The sequence below is a fragment of the Bos taurus genome, chromosome 6, assembly GCF_002263795.3.
Source record: "Bos taurus isolate L1 Dominette 01449 registration number 42190680 breed Hereford chromosome 6, ARS-UCD2.0, whole genome shotgun sequence".
Lineage (NCBI taxonomy): Eukaryota > Metazoa > Chordata > Mammalia > Artiodactyla > Bovidae > Bos > Bos taurus.
In genome coordinates, this window is record NC_037333.1 from 116,735,449 (window position 1) to 116,763,274 (window position 27,826).

Consider the following 27,826-nt stretch of genomic DNA (forward strand, 5'->3'; position numbering starts at 1 on the left):
CCCCGCGCCGCCGGACGTCGATGCCGGGACATGGCTGCTGCCGGCGCCGGGTCCTTGAGCTGAGCGCCCGCCGCCTGCCCCCAACCGCCGCCCTCAACCATCCGCAGGCGGGCCGAGGGCCGACGAGGAGCCGCCGCCGCCACCGCAGCAGGAGGAGGCCGGGCGGCCGGCGCGCTGGGCACATGGCGTCCATCTTACTGAGGAGTTGTCGCGGCCGCGGGCCCGCTCGCCTCCCGCCGCCCCGCTCCGCCGCGCCGAGGGGTAAGCGGCCGGCGCTCGGCCGACGGCGCGGGGCTGGGGCCTGGGGCCGGGGGCCGGGATGGGCGGGTCGCGGAAGGCCGCGGGGCCGGCCGCCCCCTCAGACGGGGCGGGTCGCGGGGCTCGGACCCAGCCCAGAGCCGGGGTCCCACCGAGGTGGGGTGCCTTGAGGGGCCTCGCCCGTCCGCCCTGCCCTGGCCGGCCGTTCGCCCCGAGGGTGGGGAGCGCCCGGGCCGTGGGTGCGAGCGGGAACGGGCCCGTGACCCATTCGCGCTGTGACCTTAGTCGCCCGGCCACCGGCCGCTGTGTCGGGAAAGTTTTGAAGAGAGCACGCTGACAGCCAGCCTGGGGCGGTGTCGGCGCTCCCACCTCGTGGTCGAGCCGGGCGGACCTGGCGCCCACTCGCGAGGCCAGTCTTGCCCTCGGGCCGTCTTCGGGGCTGCAGAGGTGGCGGGGGGCACGGCGGGCACTGGTTCCCGTCCTGCGGGACGTCCGTGGGACCGATACCCTTATGGCGTTCCACGTGGGCCCAGGCCCTTTCTCTCTCGCCTCAGGCAGGTCTCGTTGTCCCTGGAGCTTCAGAGACGCTAGCTGGGACCCGGAGACCGCACCTGAGGCCAAGCTCTCGGGAGCCCACAGGCAGGGCGCCTGCACTGACCTGCTCTCCGTGTCCCCTTTTATATTACCCTTTCTCGGTTTGTTGCTTATTATTTTGTCCAAAATAATACTGAGATTCTCGAGTAAAATTACCTGCTTCAAGGTATTTACCCTTTGTAAAGGCACCCTACAAAACATGGTTCTTGTCATTTTTGACACTGATGGCTGATGAGCTGCTTAGACCTTTGGAGCCAGGAGAAGGGCGTGGAGCCGCAGTGAGCACTCCTCTGTGAACCCAGAGTCTGGCTGCCCAGTCCAGCCTGTAGTCCTCGCCTCTCTCTCAGGGCTCTCTCTCTCTTTTCTTCCTACTTAAGGATGGTAGTAAAGATACTTTGGCCGCACACATTTCTGTAGCATGATTTACAGTTTAAAAGTTAGCTGAATTTGTTTTGTGCTTGAATCATTCCGGGAACACAGGTGTTTCCATAGTAACTAAGCCATGAAGGGGTGAGAGGTGGTCGAGGCCCAGGGCTGGGCTGTAGGGAGCCAGTCCCAGAGCCCTGGAAATGATGCTCCCAGCTGAGCTCGGGGCAGCCTGTTTCTGGAGCACATTTCCCCCATTATTAACATCTTACATCAGTTTGAGTCTTGTCATAATTAGTAAACCCACAGTATTACATAGTGCATAAGGTATTCAGGTTTCCCTTATTCCACACATCGTTTATTCTGATGTCCTTTATTTTTGTCCCAGGACCCCATCCAGGACACCCCATTACATTTAGTCACAATTTCTTTTTGGTCTCTTGGCTGTAATGGTTCCCCAGACTTTCCTTGACAGTTTTGAGGAGATCTGGTCAGGCACATTGTAGGACCCACCTGTTGGGATTTGTCTGCTGCTTTTCTCATGGTTGGACTGAGGTTTGGGGTTTTGGGGAGGAAGATCCCGGAGGTGAAGTGTGTCCTTATCCCTTCCATGTAGGGTGCCTCCTGCAGCAGGACTTACATGGCCCGCTGGCCTTGATCAGCGGGCTCAAGTGGTGTCTACTGTAGAGTTACTTCCTGCCCTTTTGCACACTGTGCTCTTTGGAAGGAAGTTACTGTGTGTGGCGTGGACTTGGGAGTCGGCTGGGACTTGTAGAGGTGGGCTGACCCGATTTGCCAGGTACTGGGTGTGAGACAGAAGGCCTGGCCTCCCGCCATTATTGAAACAAGGGAGCAGGCTGGGGAGCCAGGAGTTCTTAGAGCTGTTGCATGTGAGGTGCCCGTTGGACCTGAGGGCCTCGTGTACCCACGTGTGTTCAGGTACGGAGTGCCTGGGGAGGATCCTGCTGTAGCTTAGCAGGGAGAACCCAGAGAACGTGGTTCCTGGAAGCCAGGTGAATAAAAGTGTGAGACAGGAAGAAATGAGTTTGGTCTCTTTTCCCCATCCTGGGTTCCTGGCAGAGCCCCTAAAACACTAGGAATTTCCTGAATGATAAGCAGATCTTTTGCTATTCACAATGAGCCCATTCCATTCCCCATACCAAGAGTCTGCTCTAGCTGCGAACCTGTGACTAGAGGGTGGGGCCTTCCAGACCCACAAGGAGGGGAAAGGTCTGGAGACGGAGCTCAGCTGCCAGTGACCAAGGGTGTGATTGACAGTCCCTAGGCCCTGAAGATAGGATAAGGCAATGGCAACCCACTCCAGTACTCTTGCCTGGAGAATCTCATGGACGCAGGAGCCTGATAGGGTGCAGTCCGTGGGGTCGCTAAGAGTCGGACACGACTGAGCGACTTCACTTTCACTTTTCACTTGAATGCATTGGAGAAGGAAATGGCAACCCACTCCAGTATTCTTGCCTGGAGAATCCCAGGGATGGCGGAGCCTGGGGGCCTGCCGTCTATGGGGTCGCACAGAGTAGGACATGAGTGAAGTGACTTAGCAGCAGCAGCAGCAGGCCCTGAAGATAGGGACTGGGGAACGGGAGGCTGGGGGAGCTTTTGGACTGGGGGTGCCTGCCAGGCAGTGGGGACAAGACCTCCTGTACCCAAGGACTCTCCCAGATCTCACACTATATCCCTTTCCATCTGGTTGTTCATCTGTATCCTTTATAATAAACTGCAGTATTAGCTTGAGTACTTTCCTGGGTTCTGGGGGGCATTCTAGCGAATTATCAAAACTGAAGGGGTCATGGGAACTCCCAGATTTGTAGTTGGCAGAAGTGTGGGTAGCCTGCAGACCCCACTTGCAACTGGCATTTGAAGTGGTGACAGTCTTGTGGGACAGAGCCCTTCACCTATGGGTCTGCACTTCCTCTGGAGAGTTAGAGTAGGAGTTGTAGGAGTTGAGTTGTAGGAGACGCAGCTAGGGTCAGAGGTGGAGGGTGGGTGTTGGGGAAGAGACCACAGAAGGGCCCTCAGGAGGACCGAGTGGCCTGGCAACCTCCTGCAGAGCCTGGAGCCCACTCTGAGTTTACTGTGAAGGCTTCTGAGTGGGGAGAGCAGGGGAAGGGGCTGCCAGGGTCGGGGGAGGGCAAGCCAGGGGGCTCTGGGTGCTGTGGCAGCTGGTCTGGTTGTTGCAAGGTTGTGGGGAGGCTTCTGTTTGGGAGACAAGTTAGACGGGTCCACCTTGGCTGGAGTGAGGGCTTGGGAACTAGAGTTAGAGAAAGCATTAGAAGTGTATCAGAATCCTAAAAATGTGCTGTGTGCTCATCAACATGGTTTATCCAAGAAACGGTTGACTCTTGGTTTTGGTTTTCCTGGTCATTCTCATAACCCCCACCCTTCACATGGGCATGGAGGCTGTTGGGTCATTTGGATGGGGCCCTTGCCATCTAGTCAAAGCTATGGTTTTTCCAGTAGTCATGTATGGATGTGAGAGTTGGACTATAAAGAAAGCTGAACGCTGAAGAATGGATGCTTTTGAACTGTGGTGCTGGAGAAGACTCGAGAGCCCCTTGGACTGCAAGGAGATCAAACCAGTCAATCCTGAAGGAAATCAGTCTTGAATATTCACTGGAAGGACTGATGCTGAAGCTGAAACTCCGATACTTTGGCCACCTGCTGTGAAGAGCTGACAGATTGGAAAAGACCCTGATGCTGGGAAAGACTGAAGGCAGGAGGAGAGAAGGGGACCACAGAGCATGAAAAGCAGAACTGAGTTGAGGAGACAACATGACTTTGAGTAAACTCCAGGAGTTGGTGATGGACAGGGAAGCCTGGCGTGCTGTGGTCCATGGGGTTGCAAAGAGTCAGACACAACTGAGCAACTGAACTGAACTGACCTGATGTGACCTTGCTTGCTCTGTGCAGCTGTCTGCCTGTTGGGGGTCACGTGTGCCCTGCCTCTTCCACCAGAGGCAGCTGGAGTGAGTCGGGGTGATCCCACCTGGGGAGACCTGAAGGCCCAGGCTCCCTGGGCCCACGGCCACTAGAGTCTGGTCCCCCACTTAAGGTGCGTTCAGCCAGGGATGCTCCCAAGACACTGCATTCCACCCGGGGCAGAGCCCTCACCTCACAGCACTCAGAGTGGGCTTCCAGAAGCTTGCTCCACAGAAGGAAGAGACGCCTGCATAAAGCCACTGCTTGAGACTGACTTTGCTTTTTCTGTTTTTGTCACAGGTCCTGCTGGGGATCTGGCCTGCCTCAGTGGTGCCAGCGCTGTGGGGTTGATGAGCTATGTGTGAGTAAATGAACGTCACTTTCTGCCTGTTTAAACGTGGGGGCTTGAAAGTGCTCAGGTGTTGTGGTTCTTGGCTTGTGTAGGTGGTATATCCTGCTTTGTCCTCTTAAACCTGTATCTTTGCGTCTTGACATATGTAGCCACGTACTTTAGTGAATATTTGGGAAATAAACACTCGTAATCCCATACCTGTTACAGGTATTATTCGCCTTTTTGGTGTATTATTCTGGTCTTTTTTTTTTTAGGCATTTATTAGGCTGTGCTGAGTCTTAGTGTGGCATGTGGGATTTAGTTCCCTCTCAAGGATCGAACCCGGGCCCCCTGCATTGGGAGCCTGGAGCCTTAGCCCCCGGACCACAGGAGTCCCTTGTATCTGTGCAGTAAACCTGCAGTGGTGTCTGCTGTCTGCACAGTTGCTGAGTCTCCTCCATCCTCACGCAGCTGCTGTTTCCAGGGGCTTCTCTGTGAACGCACACAGACCCTCCCCCACACCACGCTTGGTCCTTCCCAGAAGACCCTGTGGATTGATCATCGGGCTTTCCCTACTGGCTCTGAGGCCGGATCTGGAGTGTGGTGGGAGGTCTGTGGTACTGCTGAGAGGCGGGAGGGCTTCCTGGAGGGAGTGGCTCCTACAGGCTTCCCCGTTTCTTCCCGTGGGGCTGCTGCACTCTCCCTGTCTGCCATCACCCCTGCCTGCACCCCAGGCTTGGTCTCCTGACCCTCACCTGTGTGTCAGGGCATCCACGTCCGCCGGCCCTGGTGCCTGGAGTGGACGCCCACGATCCTTCTTGTGTGAGAGCGTCCAGTCCCTGACAGCCCCTTGTCCCTGGAGCTGGGGGTGCTTCGGGTTCTTTCGTTGATTTGTTGCCTCCTCTTGGCTCTGAAACTCCGGGAGGGTGCTTCCTGTGACAGATTGATTCCCTAAAACAAAGACTGCACAAGTTGCACACGCTTGGCTGTTAAAGCACAAGTGTGTGTAAGCGTATTTTCAGTTTTTAGTTCTAACATCAAGTGCTAGAATGAGGAGCTGGCCCAGCCTCTCTGCCTGAGAGCAGCTCCTTCGTGGAGGGGCAGGGGTGCGTGTGCAGTGTGTGATGGGGACGCGACGCGGTGTTTTCAAAAGCCCCTCCCCACAGCAGCCCTTGCCGGCCGCTCTTGCTGCTGGGGTGCTCCCAGCCAGCTCTGGGCTTTGATTTGATTAGGCTTCTCTCCTGACACTCCCCAGACTTTGTTGCCATGAAATCTCTTTATGATGTGGAGGTATTAGCATATGAGCCTAGAACCTCTCTGCCCTCGCTAAAGTGCGCCCTTCCAGCTGTCAGAGCTCTCAGTGACCTCTGTAGCCTGCGGCTGGCATGCCGGGGGCTGGGGGCCCAGCGAGGTGACGGGGGATTGCTGTGCAGGGTGTGGTCCCGCAGGGCGAGCTGTCGGGTTTTGGCGTGAAGTTGTTGGGTTTAAGGTAGTGACTGCCAAACGGGTTAGCGCTGCGTGTGGACTCGCCTCGCCGTATGGACCAGCCCGGTGGCGGGGGCAGTGCCTCGGGTCAGCGACCCCAGCGCTTGTGGGGCTGGTGCGCCGCCGCCCTCGGGCAGGGAGTGTCCACCCCCGATGGCGCCTCTGCTCTCCACTGCCTTCCAGATGATCTTCTGAATGAGTTCAGTTCTGAAGTGGTCTTTTGGGGATTGTAACCGGTATGTCGTTAAACTTGTAACATCACTTGGAATATTAACTTTGTAGTCTTTCCATGGTAAGTTGTTTTCTTTATTTAGACTTTCTCTCTTTGGGAAAAGAGTGTGTCCTGTTCTTTGCGTAGGCAGAGTGCACGGGCTTTAAGACAGTTCCCAGATGTGCTCCGTTTGGAGGTGCTGGGGCTCCCTCAGTGTTAGCTTTCTCGGTGATTGTTGGTGGCATGTACGTCACTTGCTTGGGTGTGGTCTCCGGAGTGGCCACCTTGCACAGCTCTGTGAGTTGTTTTTAGCTCATCTGGTTGTTAATCGCCAAGTACACCGTAATGTTTTTTTTGTCTTTTCCTTCCCAGTGCATTTGCTTCTGTTGTAGTTTTTTCATTCTCAATAGCCAGGTCTGTTATCAGAGAACTGTAGTCACTCATGTATTATCATGACAGCAGAAAATAGTGACTTCAGCGTTGTGTAAATTCACAGCATTTAGAAAGTTAAAGTGCCTCACAAGGCTGTCCTGTGGCCTCCAAGGCTCCAGTGGGTGTTGTGGGCAGCGGTCCCCGGGTCCCAGCCGACGGGCACGTTGTTCTGCGGGTGATGATGGGGTCCCCTTGGGTCCCTGGGCACCTGTACTTTGGGGACAGCTCCTGGGTCATAGTGCCTGTTGCTGCACCCTGCCTTCCCTTTCCTCTTCGCCCTGAGGAGCTGAGGCGGCACAGAGGTTGGCACCCACCTGGCCCGACCTCGGGCCGCTGTCTTGGTACGCTGACCCCTGGGTTGGCAGGTGTGTACAGGGTCAAGTTGTGGCTGTGTGGAGAGCTGGTCAGGTCCCTGTGGCGGGCGCCTTGGGCGCAGGGATGCTCTGCTGGACCTGCTTCGCTTCTCTTCCGGAAGGTGTTGGCAGGGTGCTGGGCTGAGGTGGATGCGTGTCCCGGTCCTTAGGGCAGACAGGCAGGGCCTCCTCCAGCAACATGTGTTTCCTGTTGAGACATTGCTTTCATCTAGCATGGTGTGTACACACACGCACTCACTCTCTCTCTGAAGATGGTTTATCCTGAAAGACAGAAAGAAAAGAAAGGCTGCAGGGCCTGGGGTGGGGGTGGGTGGTGGGGTCCTGGCTCCACACAGCTGAGGGGCCGACGCTTCCAGGACATGGACGCCTGGGCCCTGGCGGCTGGGGAGAGTGGGAGCCACCCTCTGCCCACCAAGAGGCAGCGGTGCCCAGGTTAGTTTCATTTTGATGGAGATTTTTTTAGTGATAAATTATATAAAATTTATAAATTTATAGTGATAAATTGTATAAATTATATAAAAGTATACATTTGTACTTTTTGAAAATAGCTAGATCTCCCTGGCTAGACGGTTGATAACCTCTCGAACGTGCCTGAAGGCAGCCAGATTCCTGGGCCCTCGTGGCCCTCGCCCGATGCACCCTGGGCTGCTCTGCTAGGTCTGCCTTCCTGGGTCTCTGTCCTTGCCTCCTGGCTGTCCCTTGTCACTGATGTCACACCTCGTGGAAGCCACTTGCCTCCGAGGTAAAGGGGTTGGAAAAGTGGATAAGCCTGGTGAAGTTTGTGGGTGGGGGCCCTGCTGGGCTCTGGGCGAGGCCATTCTCCAGCCACTGGGACTCGGGACAGGGCAGGGCTGAAGGACCAGTGGGACGGGACCGGCCTGGCCCTTTAAGGCAGAACCAAGGGCCTGGAACAGAAGAGAGGCCACGGCCGCCCCTGCCCAGCTGGCCAGTGCCAAGGCGGCCGTGCAGTGCCCCTGCGTGCAAGGGCAGAGCTTCCTCCTCCCCGACTGGCGGCGTCTCCACCCCAAGCGTGCCCGAGGAGCTGTCCGGGGTTCATCCCCAAGGGATGCTCGCGAAGCAGGGAGGCTGCCTGTCCCAGGTCACGTGGCAGTCATCAGCGGAACTGGAGTTTGACCTGGGCCAGGCTGCGCAGACCTTGAGTCCCCGCTGCTGGCAACAGACCAGGTGTGCAGAGATGACCGGACAGGTGGGAAGAAGCTGGGGTGTGCTCGAAGTAAACGGCCCTGTCTCTGGGCCTCTGGCCACCCCAGAGTGGACTTGTGCATGAGAGGGAGAGGTCTCTAAGGGACAGGTGAGATACGAAGACGTGAAACACAGAACTGTGCACGTAAATATTGTCTCGGCGATGGATTCCAAGAGGCCTTCTGCCACTGGAGGGGGGCCTCTTGGTTGTGCCCAGACCTGGGGTCATGCTAGGTCTGGATGGGCACTGAGAGCTGGGGAGTGCCCGGCGCAGGCTCCACAAACTCAGGCTGCCAACGACCCTCCTCGAGTGGCCGTCTGCAGGCAGACCCTGAGGGCACAGCCGCGTGGCCCTGGAGGAGCACGCTGGTTTTCTCTTGCTGCCGCAGGTTCGGATGCCCTGCGGGCCTGATGTGGTGCCAGTGGAGACGGTGCCGAGTTGTGCAGGCAGCTCACCTGTTCCTCGCTGGGCCTTCTGGAGCCGGCGGTCTAGTGGGAGGAATCCACATATGAGGATTCGAGAGAGCAGGCACAAGGGTGGCCCTGCAGGTCAGGGACCGAGGAAGCGCCGGGCAGAGCCCTCCCCTGGGCCTGGCCGAGGGGGCGGTGTGGGAGGAGGGGCGGGCCTGGGCTGCGGGCTCTACTCTGCGAGTTTGTCCTGCACAAAGGCCTCTGGTCCACTGATGCATGGGTCTGGCTCACTCTTGACTGGAACATTCTCCCTAAATTTCAGAACTTGCTCAGGAGCTGTAAGGTCTTGGTAGAAACTCGCCTCTTAGGGGAAAGCACTGGCCCGGGGGCCCCCCCAGAGGCTGGGTCTGTCTGATCTGGGGGTTGAGCCTTTGCTGGTTGGTTGTGTCCGACCTGCCCCTTTGAGGCTGTGGGCACCGGCCAGCCCCCCTGGCCTCCCGCCAGACCTCTGTGAGCGGCCCCTTCGCCTCTGACAGTGGGCGTGGCTCCCTGTCAGCAAGGGGCCGGGAGTCTGTCTGTCCAGCTGGGACAGTTGGCTGGGAGGTGTGACTGGGCCGCTGGGCCGTCTCGGCAGGCGGCTGGCGCCTCACCGGACTTCTTTTCTTCTTCCTCAAGGCCTCTTCCGTTGGGCAGCTGCGCTCCCGTCCACCCCGTGTACCTTTCCCTCCGCGCCGACCCCCTGGGCTGCTGGACACTGAGGCCCAAGCGCGCGTGCGCGGTGCTTGCGGGGCCGAGGCTCCTCCCTGTGCGCTGCTGGCACTCCTCGCGCCCGCTGGGCGATGACTCCGTGGTGGAGAAGTCCCTCCGGTCCCTCAAGGACAAGAACAAGAAGCTGGAGGAAGGCGGCCCCGTGTATAGCCCGCCCGCACAGGCGGCGGTGAGGAAGCCCCTGGGGCAGCGAGTCCTGGACGAGCTGAGGCACTACTACCACGGCTTCCGCCTGCTCTGGATCGACACCAAGATCGCGGCGCGCATGCTCTGGCGCATCCTCCACGGCCACAGCCTGACCCGCCGCGAGCGCAGGCAGGTAATGGACGCGTCCGCACCGCCTGCGAAGAGGGACCCGGCTCTGGAAGCGTAGCTGACCGGGGCTGGGGCAACAGGGCACTAAGACCCCCTGTGTCGGAGAATAAACAGTGGCGGCCCTCCTAGGGAGCTGTGGGGAGTCCGACGGGGCTCTTCCCTTTCTCCTCCGCAGTTGTGTGTGGTTCCATGTTTTTTCATGATATTTAAATATCAGATTTTCCTTTGTAGGAAACTACGCACCCTAAAATTTATTTTTAACCATTTTTAATAAACAGTCTGTGACATTAAGTCCATTCACATTGTGGTGAAGTCGGTACCACCAGAACTGTTTTCATCTTTTCCTCAGCTGAAACTGCCTCCTTTTAAATAACATTTGCTGTCTCTTGCCCCCAGCCTCTGGCCCCACCATTCTACTTCCTGTGTCTTAATCTGACTCCTCTGGAAGTCAGAGGAGTGACACCGCATATCAGTGGAATTGCAGAGGGTCTGTTCTTCATGACTGGCTGGTTTCACTGAGCAGACTGTCCTAAAGGTTCACCCTTGTGGTGACAGGTGTCAGAATATCCTTCCTTTTTAAGGCTGCATAACCTTCCACCCTGTGGATAGACCACAGTTTATTCATTTGTCCATCTGTGGGCATTTGGATTGTTTCTGTATTTTGTCTATTGTAGGTAAATGGAATTTTAAAAACTTCATTTTCCATTTGTTTACTGAGAGTATAGAGAAGCAGAGTTGATTTTTATCAGCGTGTGGAATATAAGGTGTGACTGCAGGCCTCCTTGGGGCCTCGCTGAGGGCCAGTCCTCAGGGCATGGTCTTGTCCAGCTCTCTGCCGGGCCAGGGGGCAACTGCGGAAGCCCTGGGCCGGCCCGGTTGCAGCAGCTGCTGGTGACGAGTCCCACTTCTCGTACAGAGTTAGCTCCCACCCAGCTTTTCTTTTCCTTTTTTAAACTCTTTTGGCCGTATCCCACACAGCATGGGTGATAGATCCCCAGCCAGGGGTCTGACACGTGCCCCCTGCAGTGGGAGCGAGGAGTCCTAACCACTGGCCTGCCAGGGGAGCCCTGCACCCAGGTTTTCTGAAACCCCAAGGTTGGGCCCCTGGGGTGCCTGTGGAGCCCTGTCCACTCCCCGGGAGGGCCCACCGCCGCTCTCTGGCTGTTGTGGAAGCCGTGCTCCCCAGTCACCCTCGCCCTCTGCCTGTCCAGTTCCTCCGCATCTGCGCCGACCTCTTCCGCCTGGTGCCCTTCCTGGTCTTTGTGGTGGTGCCCTTCATGGAGTTCCTGCTGCCCGTCGCTGTGAAGCTCTTCCCCAACATGCTGCCGTCCACGTTCGAGACCCAGTCCAGCAAGGTGACCGGCCTGTTCCAGACCCAGCTTGAAGTAGTTACAGAGCTGCATTGTTCAAGTGTGCCATAGGTTACAGCTTCTCTAGGGCAGTGTTCCCCAAGCCACAGACGGAGACCCGTTCATGGGGTGACACGCTCTAGAGAAAGGTGGGCCAACCGAGGCCCACGCCACCTCCCCCCCCCGCCCCCGGCACTAAGGCCTTCTGGGGACACGCGCACCCTGTTGTGTGTGTACTGTCTGATGGCCTTCATGTTTCCCGTGGCTCAGCCCACAGGGTCTGAAAAGCTTGACTGGCTGGCTGTTTATGGAACTGGTGGGTCCTTTCTGTGGTGGGGGGTTGCGGGGGGCAGGTGTGTCACACAGAATTTCCTAAGTCATGAGCTAGAAAGTTTTGGAAAACAACTCATCGGTGAAGGAAGTGCTGTCAGGAGGCATCTGGGAGGCTGGGGTGCAGTGCCCTCTCTGACCTCACAGGAGGAGAGGCTGAAAAAGGAGCTGCGGGTCAAGCTGGAGCTGGCCAAGTTCCTCCAGGACACCATTGAGGAGATGGCCCTGAAGAACAAGGCTGCCAAGGGGAGCGCCACCAAAGACTTCTCCGTGTTCTTCCAGAAGGTGCTGTGGCGCTTTGTCCCCGTGGCCGGGCCTGTGGTCCCCGGAGCTGGTCAGCAGCTGGGGCCCCTGCCTTCTCGGGAGGCGCCCCTTGTCGCCCTTCCCCCCTTTCACTGCACGGTGAGGGTGGGGTTCAGGGCCGGGGCTGGAGGGCTGTAACTGGTCCCACCTGCGCCCGTGGAGGCCACACCGCTGTCCACCAGCCTCGTCTGGGCCTCCAGACTGCAGCGGCCCTGGGGGAGGACCGAGGGCCCACAGTTGTGACAAGCGGGGCCCGGGCTGGGGAGGAGGGGGCAGACTGCCCCACATGGAGAGACCCGGCGTCTCCCTGCCGGCCGTCTCTGTCCCGCTGGCCCAGCATGCGAGGCCCAGGGGCCGGACCCCGCGTGCCGAGTGACGCCCAGGGGCCGCTCCCTGTGGGGGTCCCTGAGCGTTGAGCTGCCCTTCTGCTTTGTCCTGACTTAGGGCGTGTGCCCGGGAGTTGGGGGGTGCTGGGGGCACACAGCCCGCCTGCTGTGGGGGTGCCTGCTGGTAGTGACCCTCACGATGGCTCCTGCAGATCCGAGAGACGGGCGAGAGACCCAGCAACGAGGAAATCATGCGCTTTTCTAAGTTGTTTGAAGATGAGCTGACCCTGGACAACCTCACGCGCCCACAGCTGGTGGCGCTGTGCAAGCTGCTGGAGCTGCAGTCCATCGGCACCAACAACTTCCTGCGCTTCCAGCTCACCATGAGGCTGCGCTCCATCAAGGCGGACGACAAGGTGGGCGCGCGTCTGGGCTCCGGGGCGAGTGCTGGGGTCACACGGGGTTCAGCCGCCATGACAGCCCATCTCTGTGATAGGAAGTAGTGACTGAGAAGGTGGGTTTTACGGCGGCCTAACATTTTACTATACAGTGTATCATGATTTATTAACTGTTACTGTAACTAATCTTGTGCTTCCCTAAAAAGCAGTCTAATCAACACTTTTTAACGTAGATTTTGCTCCAGATCTTTGATAGATCCTATAGAAATAGTGACCTAGAATTGGGGCCTTGTGACTAAAGGGCAGGAAGTCAAAAGCAGGTCCTGACCATGACCTGGTTGCCCCCTGGCCTGCAGCGCGCCTCGAGTGTGCGTCTCCCGGGGAGAGGTCCCGAGGAGCCCCGCGTCCTCTCTGGAGCACCTTCGGCCTTCAGTCTGTGGCACCTGGTGTCTGAGCTGGGCCAGCCTCTGCTGTTGACTTAACGGCTTCCATCCTCACAGCTGCCGTGTGTGTCACTGGTGTTCTGACCTGCGCGGACGGCCTCCTGTCTCACAGCCGGTGTGCTCAGTCCTGACTCGGCTCCTGGTTCTCCTGCCTGCTTTATGTTCCTCTTAATCTCTTTCCTTCCCTTCTTTTGCATTAATTAGGTGTTTACTCTTGTATTCTCTCTCCATTAGCTTGTTATTTACTTGTTACCTGAGCTGTTTCTCTAGAGTTTACAGCTGGCTTCCCTTAGCACAGGAGTCTGGCAGAGTAGATGCTTTCCCTGCCACACGCGTGCTGGCCCCGCGGGGTCCCCACCGCACCTGCCTCCTCCCGTGCGAGTGTTGCCTGCGTTTCTGCACCCAAGCTAATGTCTGTGCTCCACCGCGCCTTTCTCCTCCTGACCCCGGGCCTTCCTGCCTGTTTCCACTGGGCTGATTCCTCCACTGGACGAGTCCCCTCTGTATTAGCCTCCCTCCTGCAGGGTGTCGCTGGGCAGAGGACCCAGGGCTCACGGGTCTCTTTCAACGTTTAAAGACGCTGCTGAGCACATGCCCGCCGCCAGGCCTGCTGCTGTCCTCTGAAGATGCCGTCTTTCTCGGCAGTGCCTCAGAGTTTGTTTGCATTTAGCAGTTTCGCAGTAACATCCCAAGGCGGTGTTTCTGTGCTCCTGTTTCCTGGTTCTGGTGCTTCCGTCGTCTCATTAAATGCCACTCCCCCAGTACATCTGGTTACCTATCCTCTCTTCCTCTTGAGCTGATTACTCTTAAATCCATCCTCTGAGATTCCTGTTTTCAGGTAAAACTTTCCGTCTTGTTCTCCAGAAGCGGATCAGCACCGCATTCCGTAGGCATGAAGAGATGGGGTGCTTCCGCTCTGTGGAAAGCCTGCCGTGTGGCTGCCCCCCTGGGGACAGGCGGCTTGACCTCAGTGCTGGGATTCCTGGGAGGTGGGGGGCGGCCAGACGTCTCCTGTTGAGAAGTGGACGGGGCATACTTTCCTCCTGACATGAGGTGAAAACATGCATAAGAAGCCTGGAAAGCAGGGAGAAGCCCCTGAGACCCTAGGAATGACACGGGAGGTCTTTGTGCCTCAGAGTCCCAGCCTTGGGCCTGAAGAAGCCAGAAGTCACTGATGAGGACAGACCCTGAAAGCCCGCCTACTGACCCAGGGAGAGGGGCTGCCCGGCAGGCGGAAGGCGTCCAAGAGTGCCTGTGCTGCTGCAGCCAGACGCCACGGGGAGCCGCGTCCCCCGCACGCCAGGCGCTGGGGTCCGCGACAGTGGGGCTCTGTCAGTGAGGTCTGCGGGTGCTGGCTCGTTCCCCACCCCGTCCTCCCTGCTAGAGTGGCGTGGAGGGGCCAGGCAGCAGGCTCGCCTGCCCCTCCCAGCCAGCGAGCATGCTTACGGGGGCCCAGTCCACCCACCCGGTCCAGCCATCGGAAGAGCCTCTGCCCCGGCCTCAGTGGAGGCCACGTCCCACCTGTTCCAGAACACGCCCAAGATGCAATTTACGGGTACGACTGAGTGACATCACAGAGAGCTCAGGGCCGTTGGAGGGAGCGCGTGCTCACAGTTTCCAGAAACGGGGCTGGGAAATGAGGGGAGGTGGAGCCGTGGCTCAGGCCTGTACCCCTGGTGGGGTCGGAGTGGCCAGCTGGAGGCGTTGCTGATTGGCCAGGAAGGGAAACAGAGGTCGGGGTCTGTGGTTGGAGAGTTTGAAACACGAGTTCTGCACACCCAGGAAAGCCCACAGGGGCGATGCAGACAACTGTGGCTGTTAGTGTGGATTGGTAGATGCCAGCCTGTCCGTTCTGCGCCTGTGAACGTGCGATGGCACACCCCCGCCAGAGTGCTGTGGGAGGGAGCCCGCTAGGATAGAAGGCGAGGGCGCCAGGACCTTGTGACCCCAACCCGGAGTGTCCACCCTCCTTTGAAAGTCACTCCTCGTGCTAAGAACCAGGAGGAAGGACCTCAGTGAGAAAAAGCAGTCGGTGGGCGCCAGCACCGAGTGGACAGATACAATGGGGCATGTTGACCATTGGCCGTTTCCCAGATACAGTAAAAGACGTGAATTTACAGACTTAAGGAACCAGGTGAATCCCAGAGAGGATGTACCCACAGAAATCCACACGAAGACAATCAGATGAACAGACTTTAAAGACAATCTGAAAGTGACGAGAGAGATTGCAGGACAGACGGTTTGAATGAGAGTGCATTTCTCGTCAGAAGCCTGGAGGGCGGGAGGAGCTGGAAAGTTTCTTTGTGTGCTGAAAAAAAAGAACTGTCAACTCAGTCCTGTACTCAGCAAAAATAAAAATTAAAAATTGAGAAAAAACTGGGATGAGGGGGAAGTCAGGATGTTCTCAGATGAAGGAAAACCAAGCTTGTGGTGGAGCATCAGGAAGCGACTGTGTGTGACAAGCAATGGGCTTCGCTCCTGCTGGCAAGCCGTCCTCGTGAGGGGAGGCGCGACGGTGGAAGCAGAGACAGACTCCGTGTCCGGGGTGGCGTTGGGACGAGCTCAGCCTTCGGGGGAGGGTGGGGTGAGGTGCCTGTGCGTCACCTCGTGACGAGTTGGATGCATCCTGCCATCAGAGCAGCTCCTGGAAAAGGACGCGGTGGTGCACAGGGGGTGAGCGCAGAGGGGCCACGGGCACTGCCGGAGGACGGGCAGGGCGAGTCCTCACGCTGCGTCTCATTGCCACTCAGCGCTGGAGACGAGCCAGACGTCCCGCCCTGGGCGAGCGGTGGGAGCAGGACCATTGTGGGTGCAGCGTGCTCACCAACACGGGCTGCGTGGGTCTCCAGGGCCTCCCAGAAGCTTCCGCAACGTGCAGACGACAGAGGGCAGAGCAGACTCGTGCCTGGGGGCGGCTGTGTCTGAAGGGGCCTTGTGAGGTCCTCGTGGGCGCGGCTTGGCATTGCCTCCTGCCTGTGCCCTGAGACCACCCGTCAGGTGTGATGGGGACCCGCACGGCTGCATGTGGTGCTACGGCTGTCCCCGGGTTGACGGGGGGGCACTGTTGCCCATCATTCTTCTCTCCCATTCCTCATCCCTGCACAGGCTCCTCGAGACCCCGGTGCCATGCCGTCTGCCTCGGGCACTCCTGTGTGCTTCCTGCTCGGGTCACTGCAGCCTCAGGCTGCACAGGGAGGGTCAAGAGGCGTCTTGAGCGCAGTTCCTCAGTCCAGTCCTTCCTCTCCCATTCCAGGAACACAGAGGATGCTGGCTGTGGGGGGGGGCGGGAGGACTGTGGGGTTCAGGCAGAGTGGGGCCTGGGCCTGGTGAGCATCTTTGCATCCCGCAGTGGGTCCTGGCCCTTGACCTTTAGGTCCTGCTCTCTGTCAGACTGTCTGGTCCCTGCAAACTCAGAACTAGCACCTTGGGTGGGTGGGGGTGGTGTTTGTCTCGTGTTTGGCAGAGTGTGTTAGGAAGGTTCTAATCACACGCTTAGATTTGTGTGTGCGTGCAGACAGCGTAGACCCTCCCTGAGCAGGGTGAGCCCTCCAGAGGTCACCAGCTTCTTCCTTTGACAGCTGATCGCTGAGGAGGGCGTGGACAGCCTGAACGTCAAGGAGCTGCAGGCGGCGTGTCGGGCAAGAGGCATGCGGGCCCTGGGCGTCACAGAAGACCGCCTGCGGGGCCAGCTGAAGCAGGTGCGTGGGCAGGGCCCTGAGCCACCCTCACAGACTCTGGGTCGCCACTGGAGTCTTTCCTGCCGCTCCGCCTGGTCTTATGAGGATGCCCGAGGGCCAGGCCAGCTTCCTGTGAGATTCCTGTGTGTCCCTCTGCTGAGGCTGGGGGTGTGGGCAAATGAAACCCAGGCCAGCCCGACCTCTGAAGGCCCTGCTCTCAGCAGCCCCTGGAGTCTCATCCCGCTCAGTGTTTCCCAGTTCCCGCGGCTTCGCCGCAGGGCGTCTGTCACTCATGGGACTGAGGTGGGCAGCGGGTGTGAATGTGGCGGCCGATTGACCCCTTGTAGGGCTTGAGGCGTTTCTGGAAAAGCTCGCTTGGGTGACGGGGTCCACTCAGGTGCTGCTGTGGTTGTCGCTGCCAGCCTGCACCCCCCTCCCCTCCCCAACGCAAACTAGAGCAGGGGAGGGTTCGGCCAGGCCCTGTGGGCGCCCAGGCCGGAGGTGAGCCTGGGTCTCGCACTCCCGCTCGCAGTGGCTGGAGCTGCACCTGCACCAGGAGATCCCGACGTCGCTGCTCATCCTGTCCCGGGCCATGTACCTTCCCGAGACCCTGTCGCCTGCCGACCAGCTCAAGTCTACCCTGCAGACCCTCCCAGAGATCGTGGTGCGTGTGGCCGGGCCCCCTGCTGCTTGCTGTCAGGCCCCTCACTGCTCCGGGAGACACCCCCAGCTCTCTGTCTTGTCTGTCTTTCTCCCCCTGAGGGCCCTGCGGGACACAGGAAGGTGGCCCTTGGGGTCCTCCTTGGGAAGCAGGCCTGGAGGGGACGACGCCCAGAGGCACTGGCTGGGCCCCGGGGCTGCGCTGGTGGGGACACCTGCCCCATATCAGGGCACGCTCACGGGCTCCCCTCCCTGAAGGCCAAGGAAGCCCAGGTGAAGGTGGCCGAGGTGGAGGGTGAGCAGGTGGACAACAAGGCGAAGCTGGAGGCCACGCTGCAGGAGGAGGCGGCCATCCAGCAGGAGCATCGCGAGAAGGAGCTGCAGCGGAAGAGCCAGGCGGCCGTGGCCCAGGCAGCGGTGAGCAGGCGGGGCGGGCGTGGGCGGTGGGGGGGTAAAGCGGGCGCTGCCAGCCTGGCCTGAGGCCCTGAAGCTGAGGATCGAGGCCCTGTGGACGCTGGGGCCTGGAGGAGCGGCGTGAGTGTGCCTCGCCCCGCTTGACACTGGCTTGGAGCGTCCTTCGGGGGAGCCTCGTGGGGGTGGGCTTGCTGCCAGCCGGCCAGGCTCTGCAGACCTCCTTCCTCACGGAGACGGCCCTCTGGCCTACGGTGTGTCTGCCAGTGTGGACGCCCCAGAAGGCTGCGGTCCTGCAGGGGGTGCTGAGCCGGCAGCGGCCTTGCGTTTCAGAAGGAAGTGGAGCCCGAGGTGGTGGCCGAAGGTGCCCCGGGGAGGCCGGTGGCTGAGCTGCAGCCAGAAGAGCCTGCTGTGACCCTCCCTTCCGAGGTCCTGAAGGACAGCGCACCCGTCCTGGAAGGCTTGAAGGTAACAGCGCTCACCAGAGGGAGCGGTGTGCAGCCGCCGGACGCCAGTGGCTCCAGGGGCTCCCAAGGACTCGGGCCTGGACGGCTGCAGCCTGGCTGCGGAGGGTGATGGTGGACGGTCGAGGGGCATGGAGAGTGAGCCCGGAGGGGAGGCGGCCCGGCCTTGGCTCAGACCGTGCTCCTCGGGCAGGACGCCCAGCAGGGACGCTGGTGTGGTTCTTGCAGAGGCCCACCTTGCTGTCACCTTCCGACGTGCTGCATGCCTGGGTGCTCGCTTCTGGCAGCCTCGCCGTCCTACCATGACCCACACTCAGGGACGCCCCCGCTGCCGGGTGGGCCTCGGTGGACGCCCCCGCTGCCGGGTGGGCCTCGGTACAGGGACATGGCAGGCGGAGCAGCTTCTGAAGGCGCTGGATGGGTGCGTGCTCACAGGCAGGTGCAGCGCCATCGGTAGCTGGGGTAGGAGAGAGGAAGCAGGGCACAGGTTGTGTTTGGGGGTTGGGGTGGGGGGCCCTGTGAGGTCGCGCCTGTCAACACCTGGGTGGGGCTGGGCTTCGTGAGGTGTGCCGAGGGCCCACGGGGTACAGTCTGAGGATAGAGCCCTGAGGGGCAGCATGGGGTCATCGGAGGTGGAGGGGAAAGCCCACTGCAGGGCCTCGGAGGAGCTGGGGACGTGAGCCCTCCAGGCCGGTGGGTAGGAAGGGCCCGTGATGGGGCACGGGGTGGAGAAAAGCTGTTTACGTGACAAGAGAAAGCATGAAGCATCAGTTTGCAGCGTCCTGCTGAAGTGAGCTGTGTCTGCAGGAGCAGCTTTGTGGGGGCAGTGGTGCATGGGGGCTGGCATAGCCTGGCATATGCCCAGTGGGCTCTGCTTCACCTGATGATGGCCTGGAAGACAGGTGAAGACCAGCACTCCACGTCACTGATGTGAGGCTCAAGGAAAGAGGCTCCTGGGAGCCTGGGCCGACCTCGGCTCAAAAGGAGACCTGGGAAGGGTCAGGACCGAGGAGCCAGGGTCATTGTGAAGGCAGTTTGGGGCTGAGGCGGGAAGCGGAACAGAGGCAGGGTCTGGTTGGGGCCACAGAGCGCACGCAGCCTGGAGGAAGGGCTCATCAGTCCGCACTTGGGCCAAGACGGTTGGCTGTTTTTGTGGAGAGAGAGGCATCCCGTTGCCACTGGATTAAGGACTGAGACAGAGAAGGATGATTCAGCTCTCAGGAGAGCTTGTGAACGAAGGGTTGCCAAGGATGACTTAGCAGGAAGCACACAAAACTTCAAACAAAGAACCTCAGTTCGTGAGAAAGATGCCTCAGAGAACAGGGCAGCGCTGTTTTCCTGTCTGCAGCGCAGGGGTCTTGGGGTGTCGGCCGTCTGCAGGGAAAGAGAACCTGAGGAGCTCCAGGAAACTGTCGCTGAAAACCTCACCACAGGGAGAGGCTTCGGGGCAGCGGTGCTGGTGTGTGCGTGGAGGGCAGAAGCCCTTCCTGCGCTGCACACACTCTGGGCAGGAAGCTGAAGAGAAGGAGGACCCTGAGATGAGCGCCTCCCGAGGCCACGCCAGGGCTGTCAAAGGCGCTGCAGAAGGGGTCTGTCCTGAGCAGAGTGCGGTTCTCCGCAAACTCCAGGACGTGAGGTGCGCCTGCTCTGTAAGAAGGACGGTGCGTCACGACCAGCTGCCCTGGCGGTCAGTGGTCAAGAGTCCGCCTGCCTGTGCAGGGGGCACGGTTCCATCCCTGATCCAGGAGGGTCCCACATGCTCAGCCCGCGAACCGCTGCTGCTGAAGCCCACATGTTCTGGGGCCTGTGCTCTGCGCCAGGAGAAGCCAGCGCAAGTAGAGAAGGCCCGCACATGGCAGCGAAGACCCAGTGCAATCAGAATGATTAACAGGTGTTCATGAATAAGGATCAACATGACCAAATAGTTAAGTTAGAAAACGCATCGTGACCTGGGGGGGTTTGTCTATGGAATACAGAAACATTAGTGTCACGAGCACATTAACAGACTCAAGACTGAGACTGTGAGCGGTCATCTCAGCAGACTTGCGGAAAGCACTGGGCTGATCTCACCCCTGTCCTCAGCTGACATGGGGGTGAGCCTTCTGACCGCAGGGCTGCGAGGGGCGCCCCTTATCAGAGGACCCCAACAGCTGGGGGTGTCTGCGCCCCACCTGCTCCGCATCGGCCACAGGGTCTGGCCAGGATGGTTAGACGAGGAAAAGATGAAGTCACGTGGAGGTGGACTGTTCACAGATGACATGGCCACCTGAGAGTGCATAGTACTTAGTGCTAGAGATGAACAACCAGGTTGAAATTTTCAGAAACATATCACAGGTAGATCATACCCCAAAAGTGAACTACTTGGGATAAATTTGGAAATAGGCATGAAGACCTGTACAGGATGCTATAAACTGTTGTTGAGGTAAATCAGTAAGTAGCGAGCTTCACTGCACTCTTGAACATGAAGACTCGATGTTGGTAAGACGTAATTCTCCCCAGCTAACGCTCAAAATTCTCCAAGCCAGGCTTCAGCAATACTTGAACCGTGAACTTCCAGATGTTCAAGCTGGTTTTAGAAAAGGCAGAGGAACCAGAGATCAAATTGCCAACATCCGCTGGATCATCGAAAAAGCAAGAGAATTCCAGAAAAATATCTATTTCTGCTTTATTGACTATGCCAAAGCCTTTGACTGTGTGGATCACAATAAACTGTGGAAAATTCTGAAAGAGATGGGAATACCAGACCACCTGACCTGCCTCTTGAGAAACCTATATGTGGGTCAGGAAGCAACAGTTAGAACTGGACATAGAACAACAGACTGGTTACAAATAGGAAAAGGAGTACGTCAAGGCTGTATCTTGTCACCCTGCTTATTTAACTTGCATGCAGAGTACATCATGAGAAACACTGGGCTGGAAGAAGCACAAGCTGGAATCAAGATTGCCGGGAGAAATATCAATAACCTCAGATATGCAGATGACACCACCCTTATGGCAGAAAGTGAAGAGGAACTAAAAAGCCTCTTGATGAAGGTGAAAGAGGAGAGTGAAAAAGTTGGCTTAAAGCTCAACATTCAGAAAACTAAGATCATGGCATCTGGTCCCATCACTTCCTGGGAAATACATGTGGAAACAGTGGAAACAGTGTCAGACTTTATTTTGGGGGGCTCCAAAATCCCTGCAGATGGTGATTGCAGCCATGAAATTAAAAGACGCTTAATCCTGGAAAGTTATGACCAACCTAGATAGCATATTGAAAAGCAGAGACGTTACTTTGCCAACAAAGGTCCGTCTAGTCAAGGCTATGGTTTTTCCAGTGGTCACGTATGGATGTGAGAGTTGGACTGTGAAGAAAGCTGAGCACTGAAGAATTGATGCTTTTGAACTGTGGTGTTGGAGAAGACTCTTGAGAGTCCCTTGGACTGCAAGGAGATCCAGCCAGTCCATTCTAAAGGAGATTGGTCCTGGGTGTTCTTTGGAAGGACTGATGCTGAAGCTGAAACTCCAGTACTTTGGCCACCTCATGCAAAGAGCTGACTCATTGGAAAAGACTCTGATGCTGGGAGGGATTGGGGGCAGGAGAAGGGGACGACAGAGGATGAGATGGCTGGATGGCATCACCGACTCGATGGATGTGAGTTTGAGTGAACTCTGGGAGTTGGTGATGGACAGGGAGGCCTGGTGTGCTGCAATTCATGGGGTCGCAAAGAGTCGGACACGACTAAGCAACTGAACTGAACTGATCTGTGGATTCAAGACCACCACAATCCCAGCATCCTTTGTTGTTGACATTGACAAGCTTATCCTAACGTATGTGGAAATTAAAGGGACCAAAGGATGAGATGGTTGGATGGCATCACTGACTCAATGGACGTGAGTTTGAGTGAACTCTGAGAGTTGATGATGGACAGGGAGGCCTGGGGTGCTGCGGTCCATGGGGTCGCAGAAAGTCTGACACGACCGAGCAACTGAGCAACAACAGAGAAGAGCTGTGGTGGTGGGCGAGCAGGCTCCTTGTGCTGGCGGATGGAATTGTACATGGCGGTTAAAGGAACACACCGTCACGGTGAATCTCAGAGTGACGGAGCTCGAGCCGTGTGACGCCGTTTGTCAGAATCCCAGCAATGAGTCTGTCGTGACAGAAGTCCCAGGGTGGGGGGGTTCCTGACATGAGGAAACCTTTGGGGTGATGCTGCTTCTTGGTCGGGTGGTGGTGGCTCTGTGGGTGTCTGCCAGACACGCCTGCACAGGCTCCCTCAGACGTAGGGGGCACCGCCTGCGTGGACACACGGCTCGGAGAGAAAGGTGGCCAGCCCTTCCAGGGAAGCCAGTTACTCCCTTTCACATAGGTTTTTTTGGTTTGCTGGTTTGTTTTGTTTCCAGGAAGAGGAAATAACTCAAGAGGAAATTGACGTACTCAGCAATGCGTGCTCAAAACTGAAGGAGCAGAAGAAATCCCTGACGAAGGAGAAGGAGGAGCTGGAGCTGCTAAAGGGGGACGTCCAGGACTACAGCCAGGTAGGGCGCGCTCAGCACCCGGCCACGCCTCCAGCAGGCTCGGCCCGCTGACCCGCAGGTCTTCGGAGGGAAAACTGAGTTTCAGGAAATCCTACTCGGCAGCTCCTCCAGCATTCCCGTGGGCCATGTCCCCTGGAATGCTGGCCACTCGCCCTTGTAGGCGGTGAGCAGGCATCTTTTCAATTTCTAAACATGCGAAGGCATCAGGTGAACAGCCTGGTCGCTTGGTATGTGAAACCTTATGTTTGTTCCTGACTTCCCAAAAGGGACTTTCTTACATCCTAGTTCTTTTTTCTTTCTGAGATTGGTAAGAATGATGTGCCATTTTCCCCTCCTCCTCGTGGCAGCCCTCTCACTGTGCGGGTCCTCTGATCCCCTGGCACCTCCCGTTGTTCCCGGTAACGCTTGTAGGGAAAGCAGACATTCCCATTCCTTGATTCTTTTATCTGTTAGGAAAACAGTCAGGGTTCAGAAAAGAGTCCGAATTTCCCTTGATAAGAAAACTGTGTTTGAGTTTTCAAAGATGAGAACAGACCTGCGTGGTGGACAGGCGTCAGTGAGCAGCTGTGTGGCTGGAGTTGGGGGGCCTGCTCCACCACAGCCCAGACCTCTCCACTTCCATGGTGTAGTCTGGACTGACCCGCTTAGTTTAAAAAAGTAAAGTTAAGGTTTCGCCTTAAGATGGTCTGTTTACAACTAAATAATTTTATTAGGATTTACAGGAGATCAAGAAGGAACTTTCAAAGACTGGCGAAGAAATGTATGTGGAAGAGTCTAAAGCCAGCAAGAGGCTGACCAAGCGTGTGCAGCAAATGATCGGGCAGATGGACAGCCTGCTGGCGCAGCTGGAGGCCGACCAGAAGGCGGGCAGGCTTGGCCCCGCCGCCGAGGCTGCGCCTGCAGGGTGAGTGAGCGCCCTGGACTCTGGCCCATGGCCTCTGACTCGGCGCCGTTCTCAACCTGGGTACCCACCAGCCACCCCTTCCCTCTGATCTAGCAGCTGCAGCTTCTCCACGATGCTATCACTGAAGCGGCTCTGACTCAGGTCTTCCTAGCACACTGCGTGCGTGCACACGTGCAGACACAGTGTACACACGCAGACCCATGCACATGCAGACACATGCAACACGCAGATGTGCACACACGCAGACACTGCACGCGCACAGGCACATGCTCACGCGCAGACACTGCACACGCAGATGTGCACACGCGCAGACACAGTGCACATGCGCAGTGTGGTGCTGTTGGCGCGTGGGCAAGGCCCCTGGCAGCTTGCCTGGTCTCTCTGCATCCGCCCCCTCTCAGGCCGTCACTGGTCTTTCCAGAGCCTCTGTGGGTCACAGTGCCCCCCGCCTCAGCCCCGCTCGGCCCGTGTCCTCAGACCGTCGCATTGTCTCCTGCCTCTTCCCTCTTACTGAGCCACTGCAGTCGTGACCCCCGTGCAGGGGTCAGCGTCCCCTCAGGTTAAACTGCTGAGCCCTATGGGCTCACCTGCCTTCATGTGTCAGAGGGCAGTGTGGCTCCTCTGGCCCCTCCCACCCTGCCCCGGGCACAGACAGGCCTGAGGAGCCCCCTGTCCTCATCGCCCTGGAGAGGCTCGGCGTGCCAGGCGGCTGTGTGCAACCGGCGACCACCCAGAGTGGTGGCTTCTGCCCGTGTCCGTGCTGGGGTGGTGGCCTCTGCCCCTTTTTCTGCGCTGGCCAGGGGTCCCCAGGTGATGGGGTAGGGGGCCCTGGGTGGAGGGCTGCCGGGTCAGGTCTGGGCTGTTGGCCCACGGGGGTGAGGTGCCATGTGCAGGCTGTGTCCCCAGGGAGACGGTGATCAGCGTCTCTGAGCTCATCAACGCCATGAAGCAGATCAAGCACATTCCCGAGAGCAAGCTGCTGAGCCTGGCCTCAGCCCTGGACGACAACAAGGATGGGAAGGTCGACATCGATGATCTCGTCAAGGTGGGTCGTGGACTCCTGAGGCCTGAGAGGCACCCGGCCTCCAGTGCTGGAGCTCCACCTTGGTCAAGAGCCTGTGGGCTCTGGCGTCTCTGTGGCTCCTGTGTCTCCAGACCAGCGGGGACTCTCACCCAGAACACCAGCTGCCGTGGCCTAGCATCCTCATCTTGGTGGTGCAGGACCTGCCCGCAGCCCTCCTGGGTGTTCCTGGCACTCTGCCCCGCGGGGCCTGGCTGCAGCTTCTGGGCTGTGCAGCCCACCTGCCTGCGGCCCTGGGTCCCGGGAGGCCCAGCTGATGTCCTGCCCAGGCCTGTGACCTCAGGCCTCCTGCCCCCCGAGCCCCTCTCCCAGCTGTGTGTGGCCTGGGCTCTGGAGTCTTTTGGCTCCTTGGGGTGGGGGGGTCTGGTCCTCAGAAGGCCAGGGTGGATGGAGGACCCCAGCCCCCAGGGGGACGGTGCCGAGAGCCTGCCTGGCCAGTCGCCACGTCTCGCTGGCTGTGCTCTGAGGGAGCCTCTGCCGTGAGGGGCAGAGCAACCTGAGCCCTGCGCCCCCTCCCGTGTGCACAGGTCATCGAGCTGGTGGACAAAGAAGACGTCCACATCTCCACCAGCCAGGTGGCCGAGATCGTGGCCACGCTGGAGAAGGAGGAGAAGGTGGAGGAGAAGGAGAAGGCCAAGGAGAAGGCGGAGAAGGAGGCGGCCGAGGTGCAGAACTAGGGCCGGCCCAGCCCCCCGGCACATGGGCCTCCACGCGCCCCCTCCCACCGCAGTGGTCCCAACATTATGCTGATTGTTTTGAAGTGATCCTTAGTGACGGAACTAATATTTTATCAGGAATAAATCAGAAACTTCACAATCAAGTGATTTTTAACATTCATCATTCCATGAAGATTGAGTCAGCCCGGAGCCCCTGCGCCCATCCAGCGAGGCTTCTTTGGGTCAGCGGGGGCCCAGCGCTGTGGGGTCCCGGCCGTGGCGGGCAAGGGTGGCGGCCAGTGGGGGTTGTGGCCCTGCACAGCCCCCGGCTCCTGAGGCGGCTCGGGCCTCCCTGCTCGCCCCTCGGTGACGTCTGCCGCGGAGGAGGGGACCCGCCGCAGAGGTGCCCCAGGCAGACAGCCTTCTCGGCCTGGAGAAGCTGCTTCGTGTGTCGCAGGCTTGGACTCCTAAGCATCGGTGTGAACCAGTGAGCAGACCACGCCCGCCATCTCCACGGCTCCTGGGAACCTCGTCTGACGCTCTCGTGTGGGCATCCACGTCCTTTTCTGAGTGACCTTGGATTCTCACCTAATCCTTCAACTAGCTAGCGCAGCGCTTTCTCACGCGCCAGTCTGCCCAGCTGAGCAAAGTGAGCGTCAGTTACGCCGGGAGAGGTGCTGATGAAGCCCTTGGAGATGAAGCCTCCCCTGTGCAGGAATCGGTCGTGCTTCTAGACTGGGATGTCATCGCCTCACCCCCAGCCCCGGGTGTTTGGATGGATTTTACCGCGTGTCTCACCCCAGAGGCTGTGGGGGCGCTTGAGGGGCCTGTGTCCGCCTGAGGCCCCTGGCCACGGGCATGTGGCAGGTCTGGGAGCCGGGTGCTGTGGCCCAGCACTGTCTGGCTCTTCCTCTGGCGGCTTGGGCAGGGCCGGCCTGAGCGCTCCGTGGTGAACCAGCGTGGGCCCTGGGAGACCTGGGGCTGGTGGGGCTGGCGGGACGAGCGAAGGGGACAGCTTCCAGATGACTTGAAACCTTGTGCTCAGCCGCTGACAGACCTTGGACGAGCGGAGTACCTCTGAGTCCTCCAGTGGACACCCTTATGAGGGGGCAGTGGGCGCTAAAGGGTTTTATTTCAGTTATTTAAGGGGGCGTGTTCTAGACGCTTCCTTGGTATTTGTGAATTATCTCTCGTGTTTAGTGGCCTGGTTTTCCGCTGCAGTAGTGTGCTTGCTGTGACCCTCGTGGTGGCCAGCATGCTTGAGGAGAGGCTAGTCTTTCCCGGCCCTGTCCTCACCTTGCCGCCTTTGCCTGGCACCCAGGGCAGCCCTCTCATGCTCTCAAGCCCCCGATCCCCCGGCAGCACCCCACCCCGGCACTGCGGGACCCTTCTCCAGCATCTGTACCTGGGCCTGCCTGCTGCAGGCTTCCCCTTCAAGTCACTCGTTTTTACTATCCTGAACTTTATTTATTGCAGCTGAGCTGAGTGTCCGGGTGCAGCTGTAACGGGTGAACGGTGCTGGGAGTGAGCGTGGGGTGTGACGCGGCGTCGGGGGCCTGCACCCGCCTTCCTGAGCTTTCTCAGGAGCATGCTCAAGTCCCCGGGGCCATGACACCGTGCCCGCTGGAAGCACGACAGCGTTCTCCCTGCTTTGCACCACCTGAACACCCCCCGTTATTAAGGATTCAGGAGACTGACGGAGCTTCCAGAGTCGCTTTGGAATATCCAATTCCGGATTTTCAAAGCGAAGGACACCGTGTAAGTTGTGCAGCGTCACCTCCAGGCATGACCCTCAGCAGCCAGGACCAGCTCGCCTGAGGGCCTCCTCCTCGGGCTGCGTGTCAGCACCTTTTTAGAAATAGCGGTTTTTATTAAAATATCAAACTCATGTTCGGGTAACAGGTCAGAGCACGATTTCTGAATCACGTGGCCCATCCACAGTTGGGGTGGGAAGTGGCAGGGCTGTCTGAGCGTCTGGCTCCGGCTGCGCTCCAGCCCAGCCTCTGGGGTCGCGTGCCCTGGGAGCGCGCGTCCCGCCTGTCCCCGCAGACTGTGCTGGAGACTAGACCTCGATTTCACTTGAGGAGAAGGGTGAATAAAGCGCTGTCTTGTATGACTGGGCTGTCGGGATCCTCTGACTAGGTTGCTGCGGCAGCCTCTCCTCCCCACAGCCCTCAGTGGGCCTGGGGGATGGTCCCCAGTGGGCAGGGCTGGGACCCTGGCCAAGGGATCTCCAGGAGGGGGAAATCCTGAGAGACTGAGGGCCCCTGGGGTCGGGGGAAGCACCTGCCAGGGCCTCCCCTGTCTCAGGGGTCCTGAGGCCCTGCAGGCCCCCCAACACCTGGGCAGAGCCAAGAGAACCAGCCAGGCCTGCCACCCCCAGGCCCACATCTCGGCTCCAGGGGTGTGCCCTGCCTGGGCAGACAACTGACGCCCAGCCAGGAGGGCCGCCGGGCAGATGGTTCAAGGAGCAGGACAGGCCCTGTCCTGTCGCCCTCCCTCCCAGCAGGGGAAGTCTGGCCTGCCGCAGGCGGCCTCCCCCCTGCACTGGCCACAGCCCCACGGGGGGTTCCTTCCGCCTTTGCTGACCCCAAACACCCTGTGCCCCTGAGCTGGGCCTT

General features: G+C 58.8%; 1 protein-coding gene across 3 annotated transcripts; it reads left to right on the forward strand.

Moving 5' to 3' along the window:
• On the forward strand, window positions 1–27,327 carry LETM1 (leucine zipper and EF-hand containing transmembrane protein 1). 3 transcript variants are annotated; one of them, NM_001075614.3, is made up of 14 exons: window positions 1–261; window positions 4,456–4,516; window positions 9,278–9,689; window positions 10,897–11,040; window positions 11,512–11,649; window positions 12,206–12,409; window positions 16,413–16,532; window positions 17,044–17,175; window positions 17,430–17,588; window positions 17,916–18,050; window positions 22,430–22,564; window positions 23,278–23,468; window positions 24,375–24,513; window positions 25,077–27,327. In NM_001075614.3, exons 1-14 carry the CDS (start codon window positions 183–185, stop codon window positions 25,224–25,226), a joined length of 2,199 nt encoding a protein of 732 aa, NP_001069082.2. In that variant the 5' UTR covers window positions 1–182; the 3' UTR covers window positions 25,227–27,327. The 3 variants fall into 3 exon arrangements, with proteins under 3 accessions (NP_001069082.2, XP_005208351.1, XP_005208353.1); XM_005208294.5 differs by having other exon boundaries at window positions 5–261; window positions 17,919–18,050; window positions 25,077–27,321; XM_005208296.5 differs by lacking the exon at window positions 17,916–18,050 and having other exon boundaries at window positions 5–261; window positions 25,077–27,321.
• Window positions 27,328–27,826: the final 499 nt, after the last annotated feature.